The sequence below is a fragment of the Lolium perenne genome, chromosome 7 (assembly GCF_019359855.2).
Source record: "Lolium perenne isolate Kyuss_39 chromosome 7, Kyuss_2.0, whole genome shotgun sequence".
Taxonomy (NCBI): Eukaryota; Viridiplantae; Streptophyta; class Magnoliopsida; order Poales; family Poaceae; genus Lolium; species Lolium perenne.
In genome coordinates this window covers 24,698,727-24,714,565 of record NC_067250.2, presented here as the reverse complement: position 1 = coordinate 24,714,565, position 15,839 = coordinate 24,698,727, and the positions used below count along the sequence as shown (strand labels likewise).

Genomic DNA, 15,839 nt, shown 5'->3' with positions numbered 1-15,839 from the left:
AGTTAGTTTTGTCAAAATTGATCCCTTCATTTGGCTTGCATATTTGGCCAAATATCTATTGAGTGTATATACATTTCTCCAGGTGGCTTCTAAGCATGGACCTGCATCGACAACAGCCGCTTCTCCTCCATATGTTGATGAGTGGAGGGTTGCATTCACATACATCACTACATTCACACATTGTTTGAATAACCAAGCTGCTATTGGAGTTTTCAGTTTCGTCGGTAGAACAGTTTTATTTAGTTTCGTCAGTTAGACAGTTAGTGAGTTCAACTATTATTGAATTAGCGATTTACTTTCTGTTTTGACTAGTAAAAATGTCCGTGCGTTGCCACGGGAAAACAAAATTTGAAGAACGGTGATCTTATTTTGTTGGGAGTCGCAAGCAAGTTGATTTGTGTTTTCAAATAACCATCCGATACATCTTTAGATAACACATCCGATCCACTGAAATTTTTATTTTTTTCCATCATATATCCTGAACCAGCTTTACCTAGAGATTTTCCATCATGCAAGTAATCTCTGTGTTAGACAATTAGTGGGACTTTCATTAAGTAAATGGAATCCAATTCATTTTCCTGCAACATATAATGACCCTCTCGAGTTAATGGAATCAACACATATTTTCAATGGAAACAGAATATAGTTTCCTAGAAGACATACCAAGTGAAGTAGTTAAGCATTTCACAGCAAATAAACCCTCACCATATAAAGATATGCTTTATCTTTTCTTTTTGAAAAAGTTATCTTATTAATTCACAAAAACCAAGCTCTTACAATCTTGCACTCAACTGGTAGTATTGAATTAAACATCACACTCGCACTTGACACACTACGGTCTAGGTTAGCAAGATCATTCTTGACGATTCACATTGCTCGGTCTGAAACCTAGAATGGTACTTATGCAGACTGCAGAGCACCAAATCCATCTTCAGTACTGAGTGTGTCATCCTCCACTGAGGGTGCAAAAGGTGAAGAAAGCATCTGACAAAATTTCAGAAAAATAACATTTGAATAACTTTACATAACTTGAAATTTACGAGAGAAGAACAAAGCACAAAACAGAATTAGGGCACAAAAGCTTGAGCTATAGTTTGCAGAACATGTGCCTCGACACTGGGGTAGCTAGGAACTTGTGTGTTAGATGAGTAATTGAATTTTACTGAACATTAAATTGAATACCGTGATAAAAATGGGTGCTAAAATTCTGCATAGAATCAGCATACCCAATTGCCAGCATTTTCGCTGAATTAGGATCGCTTGGAGTGATAACATAAGTTAGTAAAGCTTACTGGAGTGATGTTTTAAAGTATTTTAAATTCCCAATCCGTATAAATTATGACCCCTAAAAGGAACACTGGTAAATATCCTGTGAGACGAACATTTCTTAGTTAACCCATTCATATATGTCCATCTGAATGTTGCCTTGAAACCAACAATTACACAAACGGAAGATTGAATCCTAACAAAACCTATGCCACACAAAAGTGATATCTAGTCATAGCTGACAGATTTATGTATACAAACCTACACCATTTGCCCCAATTGTTACTGAGCATAGCCCCGATGACACAAGTGCAGCTAGACCAGATGAAGAACCGCAAGTATATTTGTCAACTGAATGTGGATTTCTTGTTGTCCTGCAAACCAAAATGGTTAAAACATGAAGGTAAAGTGATAAACATCTCAACAAAATAATGAATGGACATTCATCATCTTCTTTCCTTTTCACTACATCAGAATATTTAATTGCATACCACAATTCTCATTTGTTGTCAAGCTTTACTAAACGCTCATCTGAGTCTGATATTCTCACAATTCTCATTCACAGAAATATTCATTCCCCTTATGTCTAGTACTTTAGCAGACTTGCTAAAGTGTTCCATCAATTATATAATCTGTAATAGAAATGCAAATGTATGAAGGAAAACGTAATGTGCCACAATTAAATGCAGATTTTAGAATTCTTCTAAAATAGAAAATTTAAACATCAAACATTCATATGGCTTGTTTTCATAGCATGAACTTACACAAACAATCGAGAAATTCATATGGCTTCTTTTCATAGCATAAACTGGCACAAGCATTCATATTGCTTCTTTTAATCGTTTGTTTAGGTATAACTGTAGTTTCTCAAATGAAATCGGCTTTTCGGTTTCCAGTATACACAACCACGCCTCCAGTATGCAGGCGTCGCTAAACCTGGACCATCACTCAGGTTATATAACATAGTTCAATCATATGTAGCAAATGGCTAATTTACTTTGAAATAGAAGTACCAAACACCCTGTAGAATTTTTTTTGATACAAATGTGAGTTGTAACTACAAAGAATCTCCATAATATTGTATAGAACCAAATTGGTTGTACAAACTACTGGGTTGACTCTGCAATGGTTTAATCAACAGAGACAATAAAAAAATTATCCCTGCAATGGCTTAATCATCAGAGCTTAAGTATCTGCGTCTGTCTTGCATAATTAGCAGTTTTGTCTTAACAGATATTTCAGAAATTTCTTTGCAAACTAACCTCTGAATTTCCAGCGACAAACCACGGAGGGAACCATGCAAACTTGCACTTTGTAAAGTAACCAGTTAGCTACATGTTGTCCGCGTCCTTGTGAGAATACATCCCGTAGAGAGAAGACACAGACTCGACACTGACTGCACATCGAGAGTGCTCCAACACAAGGAATTTGTTTGCTCTTTTCAGAATCAACTCAGCTAATGTTAAACGAAATGCACCATAAATACAAGACGTGCGTGAAGGCGGCGGTAGGATGACGAGCTTTGCGGGCGGTAGGGTTTCAGGTGCGGTTCACGTGACGAGGTAGCTGGGCCGGCCCAGCTGAGCCCGTGCGGAAAAAGAATGCTCGGCGATGGGGAGAATAGCGAACGACCAAAAGGACGACGAAAGTAGGGGGAGAAGGGGGAACACGTTCCTTCTTTTTAAGTAGTAGAGAAGAGATAGAGATAAATTAAACCAGGGATAGTACATCTGATGTCTGAGCAAAGAGATTTTTTTTGCTCACAGAAGGCAACAAAAAAGAGTTTTATTCTATTTCTTTTCCTTCTTGGAAAGAGCACTGACATTTTTATTCACAGGATATTGTACACAAAAATAGAAAGTGTTCAGGCTAGAGGTTGTATACGTATTGTAAATATGATAATTGTTCTTTGACAGAGAAATATTAAACTTATCATTCAGTTGCGATCCGCTGCACATTTGTAGGCCATCGTATTACTCTAGAACCACGCCCGTTGGAGCTTTTATGGGCCAGGACCGCGGCCAGCTTCAGTTCAACGCCTCACCCTGCACAAATGTGTGGAGGAAGAAGAGCAAAAAAAGATGGTGATTCACCAGCTAGCAAATATACGGCATTACTCCATAACTTTGGAAAAGCTATTCTTGAATCTGAACATCAAGGTATCAGACAATAACTCGAACACAACTTAAATTATATTTACCGCGAATTTCATAATATCCCCCCATACTGATAATGCATGTTCTCTCAACGATCTCTTGGAATGTGATGCCATCATGGACTAGAAACGACACTGAATAATAAAGAAAAAACCAGATGATGAATGGTACCACACCTTTTTTTGGGTTAGGGTCATTTGGATAACACTGAAACCTCATTGCTTCCCTTGTAGCAGTAGTTATCTATGACACAGAAGGACACTTGGTTGGCCGAATCAACCGGACAGCCGCAGCTCCGGCTTGCCCGCGTACTCTTGGTAGCAAAGTCCTTGAATCTCAAAATCGACGAATCAAACAATCACACTCCAATATTTCAGTTTCCATATATTTGCTACGAATTTCATTAGTTCCACATCATGTACATTCTCTTATCTAAATGATACTGAACATGTGAAGAAGTGTCTTCTTGTGAAGTGCATAGGTTTGTTCTTCAAAAAAGGAAGCTTCAAATGTGCAGCCAAAAAATATAAGGTATTTGCTGTGATAGAGCACCTTCCATTTCTGTGTTTACAGGCAGAGTGTGAAATACAAAATTTCCTCATTAGTTTCAGAAGTATAGGAGTTACAACATTAGTGATAGGGCACTCATCCATGTAAACACAAACCTCCCATGCGCTTGGAAAGATGGAGGATGAATTCCAGAATCAGTTGAGTTAGCGCAGGGCTGTATTCCATGCATTGAGATAAATAAAATTCTTGTTATTCTTTGAAAGATAACCTCATGTTAAACTATGGAGCTCAGGTTCCTATCAGGTTTTGAAATCGTCTACTAATAAATTGGGTAAAAAGAGCTAACCTGCATATATACTGAACAATGCCTACTGTAGACTCAGTCAAACTTATAAATCTACAGATACGTATACGAGAGGTCAGTAAAAGATCAAACAAGACATGCACATTATTGAGTGGGAGAAAAACTGAAGGCAATTGCTCCCCACAAAAGTACTGCTACACTCTTAGTCCTATGAACTATCAGCAATCACCCGCAAGATTCAGAACCATTAACCAGCATCATGGAAAATGAGGTTCTCAGGTCGTTGTAAAACAAACTCTAAATTAGCTAATCTATCCTAAAACTGAGAGACAGAGTCTTCATAATAACACACTACACAAATATACCTAAAAGCGGGTCTGGTTTTAACCATAAAAATTGAGAAGAAAAACGTAAGGAAGTACCCCGGCCTACCTTGATGTAAGGAAGCCATCCGGGTAGCTGATGCGGGGATGGAAGGATGCGGGGCTCGCCGGACGCCGGCGATAGGGAAGATGGTGGTGGCGGCCAGCGCTAGATGTAGGAGAAGCGGCGGCAGGCCAGCTGCACTCGTGGTCCTTCCTCCGGTGGCTAGGGATGTAATCGTGTACCTTCACCGACCAGATCACCACCTCTTTGCAAAATTTGTTTACAGCAAGATTATCAGATCCTAGGGAGGCCATATAAAATTCGTGCACACAAATTGAAACGAGCAAAACTTCAGGTACCGGGGATGGGCTGAGGTCACCGAAGTCACCAGATGCCGCTACTATTGGAAACCCGTGTTCGACATGATAGAACAGAAGCAGATCACGCCGTCATTTGCCACCGATTCGGCCGGCTGACCACACCGCCTCCGATTTCATCTCCTCGAGCAGCGCGGAGACGTCGCCGCCGGCCCCCACGAGGCGCTTGATCCAGCCGCAGGCGATGGCGGTCATTAGCTCCATGGTCTCGCCGTCGACGTAGTCGGTGCGGTGCAGCCAATCGAACACCTCGAGGAGGCGTCGCGGCCCTCCTACGCGAAGTAGACAAGCACGAGCTGGAGCTCCCGCAGGGAGAGGTCGGCGAGCGGGGCCTTGTCGTCGGCCGCCGCGGTGGGCTCACGTTGTAGGTGCTCGATGGCGGGGGCCAGGAGCCCGCGCCGAGGCGCACCGAGGCGCAGGGGGGCAGAGGGAGACGGCGGCCGGACGCGGGGAGGCGAGCGAGACGTGCGTGAAGGCGGCGGTCGGATGACGAGCTTTGCGGGCGGTAGGGTTTCAGGTGCGGTTCAGTGACGAGGTAGCTGGGCCGGCCCAGGTGAGCCCGTGCGGAAAAAAATGCTCGGCGATGGTGAGAATAGAGAACGACCAAAAGGACGACCAAAGCAGGGGGAGAAGGGGGAACATGTTCCTTCTTTTTAAGTAGTAGAGATCATCTGACAGCTCTCTTTATGTGCGATCTGAGAGAGTCTCTAGGATCACAGCGGGGCACCTCCCAAGACATGGAATGGCACTATTCAGTCGGGGCGTAGCGCAAGCCTTGGCGCCATTTGAACTTGTTTCTGAATAAAAGGTAAGAAATGCAAATATAACTCTGCGCCAAAACCTTTTTTTTATCAAGGAGCATAGCCTCAGCCTCTGCATTCAAAAGATGTACACAACTTTCTTCTTTATTAAATTATTCGCAATACCTTACAAGGGGAATACAAAGATCAACTCGAAGCCTCCTTCCTAGCGACAACTCGATATACCTACGATGAAGGGGGGACCATGAACAAGGTCATACTCCCTGACAGTACACCAACACACATCATCCAAAAAGCAAAACCCTTAGAGTGCGCCATTGCACACTTCATAGAGTTCGTAACTGTCATCTATCTCGAACCCATCTCCAAGCGAGATCAACGCATTAACCATGCCAGGCCCGTGGTAGATGTCACCATAACACCAAACAGCTCCACCATCATGTACGCGTCCAACAGTCCTCGCCTGTCTTCAATACCCCGCAGCTCCACGCCGCTGAGAAACATCGACGACAACGTGGTAGATGAACACCACTCCACCAAAAACCACCTCCATCTAGCCGCTACTCCAAAAACGATGCCCCAAGAGGTAGCACGACGAAGGGTGCGCCGTCATCGTCCGATCCTGGCTGAATCTAGGGTTTCCCCCGGAGCAGCACGATTGAGTACCCGCGGACTGCGACGACGATGCCTTCAAGAAGAAAGCGACGCTTCACGCCGCCATCGCTGCCCAATCGTGGCACGGTTTTCCCCGACAGCCGCAAGTCCCCTACCTATCGTGTTCTGTCTCCCCCTCCCCCCTCTCTCTCTCTCTTAAATCCCTGTGAGATCGAGTTCAGTTCAGGCTTACAAGTCGCACAAAAAATGCGGAAGAATAGAGTCACGGAGCTTGGTAAAAATGACTAGATCATTTTAGGAGAACTATCAAAGAAAAATTCCCCCCCATAAATAACGCTTTATTACTTAAAAGTTTTAAATATTACGAATAGCTCAAATACATAGCCGCAACAAATCGAAAAAAGTAAACTATAATGTTGGAGGACCAATCCGCAGGTCACGCTTCTATCCATGTTGGATAAAGATATTTCTCGCCGTGTCTTTGAATTATGTAAATATCATAAATAGGTCTCGATTTTTTACTCGTATAGACTGCCACGAACGGAGCAAACTTATATACTGATAGATGACCTACATTAGAGAAAATGCATATCTTTTAATTAATACTTTTCATCTACGTAGATAAATCGATCAAATAACATCAATCGCTCCCACCTTAATAAGAATTCTAACTTTCTGATCGATACCATGTAACCAGCTGGCAAATACGTTAGCAACCGTAGGAGGTGGATACAAGGTAAAAGCTACTTAGATGATTGACCAGACAGACCGGTCAAATTTGAACCGAAAGAATAAGTTTTTGGTTGTTTTATTATGATGACAAAATACATACTTTGTACTTGCATGTCATATGTTTTATAAGGTTGAAATAAGTTGTCAACGTTACGCAGTGTCATATCAGATAAATATCTGGTAAATGTTATACCACTTATTGAATTGGTGCAGCTTCAAAATAAAACTGATACCATCCATTCATATTTTCACATACTAGCTGCTGATATATGCAAACTTCAGCATCCTTATAAAGGGTAAGAAAATAGCACTATAATTACATACGAGGAATGTTGTCCTCTTTAATCATGTTTAGGGCTAAAATCATAGCTTGCTTGCTTGTCTTACCGTAATGATTGTTGTGTTATAACTTTAAATTGATGAATACTTGGCAGCGAATTCAGCAATGTACTTGTCCGAGCTTCCTCCTTCCTTCATTGCCTCCTTTGCCTTTTGGGTCCACTTCACAATATTTCTTTTGTACTCATCCTTCCTCTCCCCATCCATGACCTCTCTTATACACCGATTGATTTCACCCCTCTTTAGCGATCCATTTTTGCCTTTCTGGACACGCACACCTATGCCCCACACACTCTCCACATACTTTGCTATGGTGGGTTGGTCCGCCCAATGTGGAATTCCCACGAGAGGTACACCGCTAACGACTGCCTCCAATGTCGAGTTCCACCCACAATGGGTAACAAAACAACCTACATATAGTTTATGAATGAAATAAATCTGTTATTATTTGTCACTTGATCAAATATTGTTAATCATTTTCATAGAAAGAGGGAATATAGTTGTGGAGATAATACCGATGGCCTTGTGTGCTAGAACCTCAAGTTGGGAGAACCAAGTAACAATTAATCCATTCTTCTCACATTTCACCTTGAGTTCCTGAGATAACTTATGTGCCTCGTTGGACCTTACAACCCAAAGAAAAGGTTTGCCGGAATCGCATAGTCCATTGCCAAGCTCCTCTAGCTGGGTTTTGTCATAGTTAGAGAATGTCCCATATGATACAAGCACAACAGAGGAAACACTCTGATTCTGTAGCCACTCCATGCACGGTGAATCGCTTCCGAACAAGTTGAAACCATAAGATTTGTTGGATGGTAGACGATCATCATCAAGGTAGAATGACGGCAAGGTCGGACCTATCATCTTTGCTCTCCATGTTGACTCCATGTAGTCTGCCTCCTGCACGGTTGGCAAATGGTCAAATACTGAATTCACTTTAAAACCAGTGAATTGCAATCAATTAATTATAGGCACCAATGGATTAGAATAGATTCACATGGATTAGATCCAGACGTGAACTGGATTAAATTGATCATTGGTCAGTTGGATGTGTCCTAGTTGAGTAACATGTGTGTATGTTCATTGAAAGTGTAGGTACTTGTAGTACATGGGCCTCTCATGCCGTTGCAAATATTTCGAACTGTTTTTGGTGCTGCGTTCCTCTCCTAAAATAACTATTGAAGAAACTCCATTGGAAAATATTCGTATATATCAAGTAAACAATGCAATTTATGGTTTTCCAAAATGTATTATTTTGATTTGTGATAGTTTGGATCTTGGGCTACAAGTAGACGATTATTTTCAAAATTGAGCCAAAAATATCAAATATTCAATTTTCCATCGGTATATATAGATGTGTCCCGCTCATTAAAAAACGTTGATGTGTATACCCACAAAAAACATAAAATGTTGCATCCATGAAACAAAATAATTACTTCACATCTATTTGTACACGAAGAAAAATGGGAATTCTTTGATGTTGTAAAATATTCCTTTTAGCTGTTCAAAATAAAGGGTGATGTAGGCATGGTTCTCTTTCCACTTCTTGATTATTTTGATCATTTCGGCACAATCTTTGGTAAATGGCATTTATGGATCGTTTCTATTGAAATAAATCCAGAACCATAAGGATCATAAACTCCCTCTGTTTCATAATTCTTATCGTGGTTTTAGTTAAAATTTAAATTAAAACCACGAGTAGACTTATGGAATGGATGGAGTATTATGATAACAGTATGGTCTTAATACCGTATGATTTTCAATTTTATAAAATTTTAAATTGAAATTAAAATATAAATGTTTGCATGCATCAAACTTAAATGTTGATCTTCTAATTTTTCATCTTTTGTAGACCACATAGGAAAAAAAAATAACACTCCTTCTGAATCCACGGCAATTATTATGGATAGGTGGGAGGATGAAAACACTACACACATTGGCATGCAACCGTCTCAAACTTTGGTGCGGCTTGGCTCACTTATTGTGGCTAAGTTACAGTCATTGGAAGCCTATGGATGTAAATTAAACTGCATATATCATTATTCAGTCTTACCCAAGTATTGTTGAGCCGTGCAGCAATCCGAAACCTCATTTTACCGGCTTCTTTACCTACCGAAGTGACGTCAGCGGTGACGTTATCCATGTGCTGACCAATTCTTTAACAAAATTATGAAATATAGTTGAAATGTAACTGGAACTTGATTTTTTGTGTGACACATACAGCAATGACATCAGGAGTTCCACTTTATGCCAAACAGTTTCAAAACGTTACCCATGTTTAGTTTTATAAATTTTTCACTTGTGTTTCAATTATTAATTTTATATTAGAGAAATGACAAAGGGTCACCAATCTCAAAGCATTGATTGTACGGTGAATATAGTGCCCGTAGGTACCCTAGCCCGGCCGTAAAATCGCCGCTTTCAGCAACAATCACTGTGGACGTTTTTACTGTAGCATCGTTTCTGCACTACTGATCTAACATCCGACGGCTAGAGGGGCTAAGTCAGCGACACTGTAGCTTCGCTGACTTGCCTTCGCAAGCGTCAGCGAATCCTGAGCGCTCAAACTTTATACAAGTTCTATTAGGAGAGAGTCTATGAATTCAAACCATGGACGCTCACGTGCAGGTTTCATGTTTGTAGATTTTTTTTCCATGTTTTGCAACTATTGAGAGCACATCTGAAAAAAATAAAAATAAAACGATTGAGCACAAGGCTCACCTTTGGCTCGATTTCGCGGAAGGAGTTGACGAGCACGTCATCGGCTTCCTCCAGCCCCTCGAACTGCTCGATGGACGCCTTGAGGAACAGGGGCTGCGACTCCGGCACCAGGGCATACGGTGGCACGTCCTCCGGCCCCAGCTCCACACCCAGCGCTCCCCTCGCGAGCAGCTCGTGCCCGTCCGTCACGGGCAGCGCCAGCCGCCCCGCCCACAGTTCGCCGTAGACGATGTCCACCGAGCACGGCTGGGAGAAGAACGCTGCGGTGGGCACACCAGCGGCCTGCGCCACAAGCCGCGCCCACGGCAAGAGAGGGTCGTACACCAGCACGCGCACGGGCCGCCCCGCGTGCGCCTCCGACAGCAGGAGCTCCCGCAGCGTCTCGGGCCCCGCGGCCAGCAGCCGGGAGACATACTCCGCGTCTGGGGGCGAGGCCATACCGCCGGCGTCGAAGCCGTCGGAGATGGCGGCCACGCGGAAGGGCTCGCCAGGGGGTGGGGTGGTGGAGAGGATGTACCGTGTGGTGACCAAGGTGGGACGGAGGCCGTGGTACGCCAGGCGGCGGCCGAACTGCAGCATCGGGTTTGCGTGGCCCTGGAAACCAGGGAACGGCAGGAGGAAGACGTTCGAGCCGGTGGCGGCCGTCGGCGTACTCTCCATAGTTCAGTTTGGTTTGGGTTTCTTGGGTCAGGGTATACCCAATGTGGTAGGCTAATGGACGGATAAATAGGAGTCGAAGGAGCGAAGCAGGGTGGCGTGCATGAAATTTTTATATAATCCACGCCTTCCATTGACAATGCAACAACCAAAACGTGACTGGCGTGCATTTTGGGATGATCAAATCTTTGTGGTAGGCTCTATTATGGCCTACACAAAACCCTTTTAGCCTTGCCTTTCTTATATTTTTTTGATGAAGCAAATATTTTGAAGATATCAAAAGCTAGTGAAAACATCTATGATCCATAAAAGAAAAATATTGGGGTAGTATAAAAGAAGAATCAACGGGACAACCGTGTTATAAACGCGATAAGCAAATAACGAAAAACGATAAAAGAAAACGTAGCAGAGACACAAGATTTAACGTGGAAAACCCCTTCCAAACACAGAAGGAGAAAAAACCACGGGCGCCAGCCAGAAAATACTTCACTATATCGGAGAGTGTTACAAACATCGTGGGTTATCTTATATTCTGATAAACCCTAGCCGACAGCTTACAAGATGTATATATAGGCGGTGGCAACGATTCGGCGACGGGCCTCGCTCCGCTCATCAGAAGTTAGCCTCCCTTTAGTATATGAATTTGGATCACAATATAACAAACCGTACAACCACCAAGGAATGAGGGCTGCATTTCCAACAAAAGGAAATAATGCTTGACACCGGCATGTTGCATCCACAACCGGAATATGGGGTGTTGTCGTGCTTGTCTGCCTTAGAGATAGACTTTGCCTTGCATAAATCAAAAATTAAAAACACGGCCGCAACGGTACAACACACGGCAATGTCTAAAAAAATAAAACTGCAAAGAGTTGGGCACGACAAACACAGTTTCAGGCACACGGCAAAGCATAAACGCACGGCAATTCATGGGACAAGTGGATCGGTGGCAGCTCTTCACGGAGACGTTAAAATGTCAGGTCTTTGCCGAGTGTATCTCATGGACACTCGGCAAAGAAATTGGGCCACGTCGACTCGACTCCTAGGTTCCCGGGCGTGTCTATTTCCGCACCACTTTATTCCGCCAGAACTTTACCATGCCAAACAAACGGCAAAGAACCGCAAAGTGTGAGTTTTCACCTGGAAGAGAAGTCCGAGAAAACTCCACACAATGTCTTTAACAATGAAACATTGAGTGGTATTGCCGCATTCAAGCAATAAAGGTTGGTCCTGGAGTTTTCACCCCTAGAATTCTAGAACTAGCACTCAAGTAGCGTCACCTAATCAAGGTCATGCTATGCCGTCACTACATGTCAATTCATCACCGCACAACCGCAAGAAATAACAGAATAGACCACACACATGGGCCACATCGGATAATAGTTCTATCGTTGTGTGCTGCCCCCAAATAACATAACTACCATCTGGAAGAGAACTTGGGGCCACTACCCTGGTGTCCTAACTTCTCCGTTGCACACAATCTAGGGCCGTCACAATATGCTATCCGTACGATCTGATGTTGCGCAAGGAGGCAAGCCTACCTCCGTCCGCCAAATAGGCTTTGCATGCCTGCGACCATGAGGTGTGGCAGGAGGGAAGAAGATGGGGACAACGGCGACAAGGGTTTCGTCGAGCCACCGCTGGAGCAACTCGATCGGGTGTGCATGGCTATTAATCTATTATTCCACCCACTCATTAGGATTAGAAAGGCACAACCTTCAAAATAGATGAATCCATATAACTGTTTCGTTTTTATTGTGATGACCCTCGTGGATATATATAGAGGTACATTACTTGTAGGGAAATTTGTAGACTTAAGATACAAGAACATCATTGCCTTTCTCTAATCGTACATGTATTCTAACACCCCTCCTCGTTTGTAGCGGGCCTAAAGTGAATGATTGCAACTAGATTGAAAGTTCACACTTATGTTGTATTCTCCGCCTTTTCATCATCAACGTCCGCTTCTAATGCATTATATTCCCTCCCGCGGTCACAACAGAAATGCTGTGGACGTTGTTGATGACAAAACATCTTTGACGGAATTTTAGCTTACATAATGTTGTAGACGTAGTTGTGATGTCGATGTACCCGAGAGTAGCTGTGGTCGAGGTAGCCGTGATGGATTATATAGTCGTCATAGGTGTATCCATGATTGCCGGTGATAAAATTATGCGTGACTTTTTTCGATGAAGCAACAATCATTGAAGAGTCACCTTGCGGGTGCCAGAGGGTGCATTCTTTTTTTTTTGAAACTTTGAGGGTGCATTCTAGGGGCGTATTGAAAGTGTCAGAGGACACGGTTGTAGGTGATACCACTAATTTTTCCAAGGTTGGAGGAAAACCCACCAAGCACATAAGTTTCTTGAGAGGACTGTGTGCTCTGTTGTAGGGGTCAAGGAAAATAGTGATGCAAATGTGTCTATGCAGTCTTAGCCATCAGACGTGGTCGATACCGTCGTCAGTGTTGTGTCGCGTCCTGTAGTAGTACTGTCAGAGGATAGATGTCCATCCTTGTGTGGGGATGTAGCGGCAACAACGTGGTGTTGAAGAGATTGTTTTGTTGATGTTGATGACGAACATGTTGATCTAGCCTTCGGTGATGAGGTGTCGGCGATCAAGGAGCACCATGTGATATGTTTCTTAAAGGCGTCCCTTGCGGCTACGATGGTGCCGATGCCGTGCTAGACGTAAGAAGTCGACGAAGTCATGTTCCACACCAGCCCGTGTGTGGATAATGTTAATGACACTTCTCTGTAAATGTTCGACGAAGACTGTAGTCATACAACTCGGAGGAGGTGTCGTAGGTCTCTGATTTCCAACTAGTACTTTTCTCTAGAACTTGTTATTTTGCATGCTACCAGACCTACAATAGATCGGTGAAATTTTCGCAAAAAAAAGTGAGGTGTCAAATATAATTGGCTGGTCTATTCAGTCATATTGGTTTATATTTGTAGACCATGTAATTCCACATTTGGATGTGATGCATTGACTTGTTCCGGGTATCTCGTGTAGGTTGGCGTGGGACGCAAGGAGAAAGATAGCGTGGTTGAATTGGGAAATACGGGGGTAAGCACCGACGATCGCGGCGAATCACCCCCATTTGGGCTGCCAGCTACCAGCCTTCCAACTTCTTTGTAGGTCTAGCATTATTGTTAGTACATGTATATGGCTCATCATGGTCTTCTCGTGCATAGTAAGTTGGCTCTATGTAAAAGAAATGACAATAAGTGTGCAACGAGCGAGGCATGGGACTGTTTTTTTATCAAGTCAAATGAAGGAAGGGAGCAAAGGGGGTATTGGGACAGATGTGTTAGATCGATTGAGATTCGCTGACCTTGAGGCTTGTAGCTGGAGAGTGGAGAATCAACGAGATACGCACTATCTGGCTGATTCGCATGCCGTTGAGAGAGTGAGATTCATACTATACTGCAGCTTGCGCAGTACAGTATACATCTTCGAGCTTGGCAGTATATATCACCGCGTGACTCCTGAACAGGAAATCAAAAGTAGCAAAGGAAGAGTCACCCATGGAGAAAGAAGGGTTGCCAGCGCTGGGCTGGGCCGCGAGAGACACCTCCGGCCACCTCTCACCGTACAGCTTCTCGAGAAGGTCTGCATTATCATATTTTTTCCCCGATAAAAGAATAGCTAGTGCTGATAGTACATACAGTAGTGATGAATTCCCGTATGCACGATAGGGTTCAGGAGGACGACGATGTGACCATCAAGGTGCTCTTCTGCGGGATCTGCCACACCGACCTCCACATCGCCAAGAACGACTGGGGCAACACCCTGTACCCCGTCGTTCCCGGGTGAGTAGTAGACGAATTTATAAGCACCCGTCGATCCGCGCGCACCTATGCAAACCAGTATGATACATCAGTCACTGCGCGCATGCAGGCACGAGATCGTCGGCGTCGTCACCGACATTGGCCGCGGCGTCGACGGCTTCAAGATCGGCGAGACGGTGGGCGTGGGGTACTTCGTCGGCTCCTGCCGAACGTGCATCAGCTGCAGCAAAGGCTACGAGAACTACTGCGCCAAGCTGGAGCTCACCTCCAATGGCGTGGGCCGCGACGGCGAAAACACACGCGGTGGGTTCTCCGACGTCCTCGTCGTCAACCAGGACTACGTCCTCCGCGTGCCGGACACCGTGCCCATGGACGGGGCGGCGCCTCTGCTCTGCGCCGGCGTCACGGTGTATACCCCGATGATGCGGCACGGGCTCAACGCTCCCGGCAAGCACCTCGGCGTCGTCGGCCTCGGCGGCCTCGGCCACCTGGCCATCAAGTTCGGGAAGGCGTTTGGGATGACCGTCACAGTGATAAGCTCATCGCCCGCAAAGCGCCAGGAGGCGCTCGACCGCCTCGGCGCCGACGCCTTCCTGCTCAGCAGCGACCCCGAGGAGATGAAGGCTGCGGCCGGCACCATGGACGGCATCATCGACACGGTGTCGGCGGGGCACCCCATCGTGCCGCTGCTGGACGTGCTGAGCCCGATGGGGCAGATAGTGCTGGTGGGCGGGCCTAGCGAGCCGCTGGAGCTGCCGGCCTATGCCATCGTGCCGGGCGGGAAGGGCATCGTCGGGAACCTCGTCGGCAGCATCAGGGACTGCCAGGCCATGCTGGACTTCGCGGGGAAGCACGGCATCACGGCCGACGTCGAGGTCGTCAAGATGGACTACGTCAACACGGCCGTCCAGCGGCTCCAGAGGAACGACGTCAGGTACCGCTTCGTCATCGACGTCGCCGGAAGCCAGCTGTAGATCGGACGCGCGTCGCCGCGTCGGTTATCTCGTGTGTGAACCTCTAGCTTGGTCGGAAAGTGCATAAGTGAACTGGTCGGCATATGCTCCTGGTGGAAGTCAGGCTGCCATTGGTCCATGTGTTTGCTGGGGCCCACACAACAGCTGATCTACTTTTCCAAACCCACGCGCGATACAGATACAATACAGAGGTGGGCCAAATGCAGTTAAGAGAAGAGTGGGGCGGCGGGGTCTTCCCCAAATCACGCCATATCTCTCCTCAGTCCT

At 45.0% G+C, this 15,839-nt stretch overlaps 2 protein-coding genes and 1 long non-coding RNA gene across 12 annotated transcripts; 1 reads left to right on the top strand and 2 right to left on the bottom strand.

Annotated features, from left to right (window-relative positions):
• Positions 1-696: 696 nt before the first annotated feature.
• Positions 697-5,641, bottom strand: LOC127318076 (uncharacterized). 10 transcript variants are annotated; one of them, XR_007861659.2, is made up of 8 exons: positions 4,962-5,641; positions 4,669-4,867; positions 4,279-4,329; positions 4,088-4,146; positions 3,845-3,983; positions 3,467-3,757; positions 1,528-3,311; positions 697-984 (listed from the first exon to the last, which is right to left on the bottom strand). It is a non-coding gene; the product is annotated as an uncharacterized lncRNA (long non-coding RNA). The 10 variants fall into 10 exon arrangements; XR_007861657.2 differs by lacking the exon at positions 3,845-3,983; XR_007861660.2 differs by lacking the exon at positions 4,279-4,329.
• A 1,707-nt stretch (positions 5,642-7,348) lies between these two features.
• Positions 7,349-10,826, bottom strand: LOC127318077 (UDP-glucosyltransferase UGT13248). Its single transcript, XM_051348699.2, has 3 exons — positions 10,148-10,826; positions 7,942-8,326; positions 7,349-7,836 (listed from the first exon to the last, which is right to left on the bottom strand). The coding sequence occupies exons 1-3, from the start codon at positions 10,805-10,807 to the stop codon at positions 7,499-7,501; spliced, it is 1,383 nt and encodes a 460-aa protein (XP_051204659.1). The 5' UTR covers positions 10,808-10,826; the 3' UTR covers positions 7,349-7,498.
• A 3,257-nt stretch (positions 10,827-14,083) lies between these two features.
• Positions 14,084-15,620, top strand: LOC127318078 (probable cinnamyl alcohol dehydrogenase 8B). The gene is made up of 3 exons (XM_051348701.2): positions 14,084-14,417; positions 14,506-14,619; positions 14,708-15,620. Exons 1-3 carry the CDS (start codon positions 14,335-14,337, stop codon positions 15,570-15,572), a joined length of 1,062 nt encoding a protein of 353 aa, XP_051204661.1. The 5' UTR covers positions 14,084-14,334; the 3' UTR covers positions 15,573-15,620.
• The last annotated feature ends 219 nt before the right edge of the window (positions 15,621-15,839 follow it).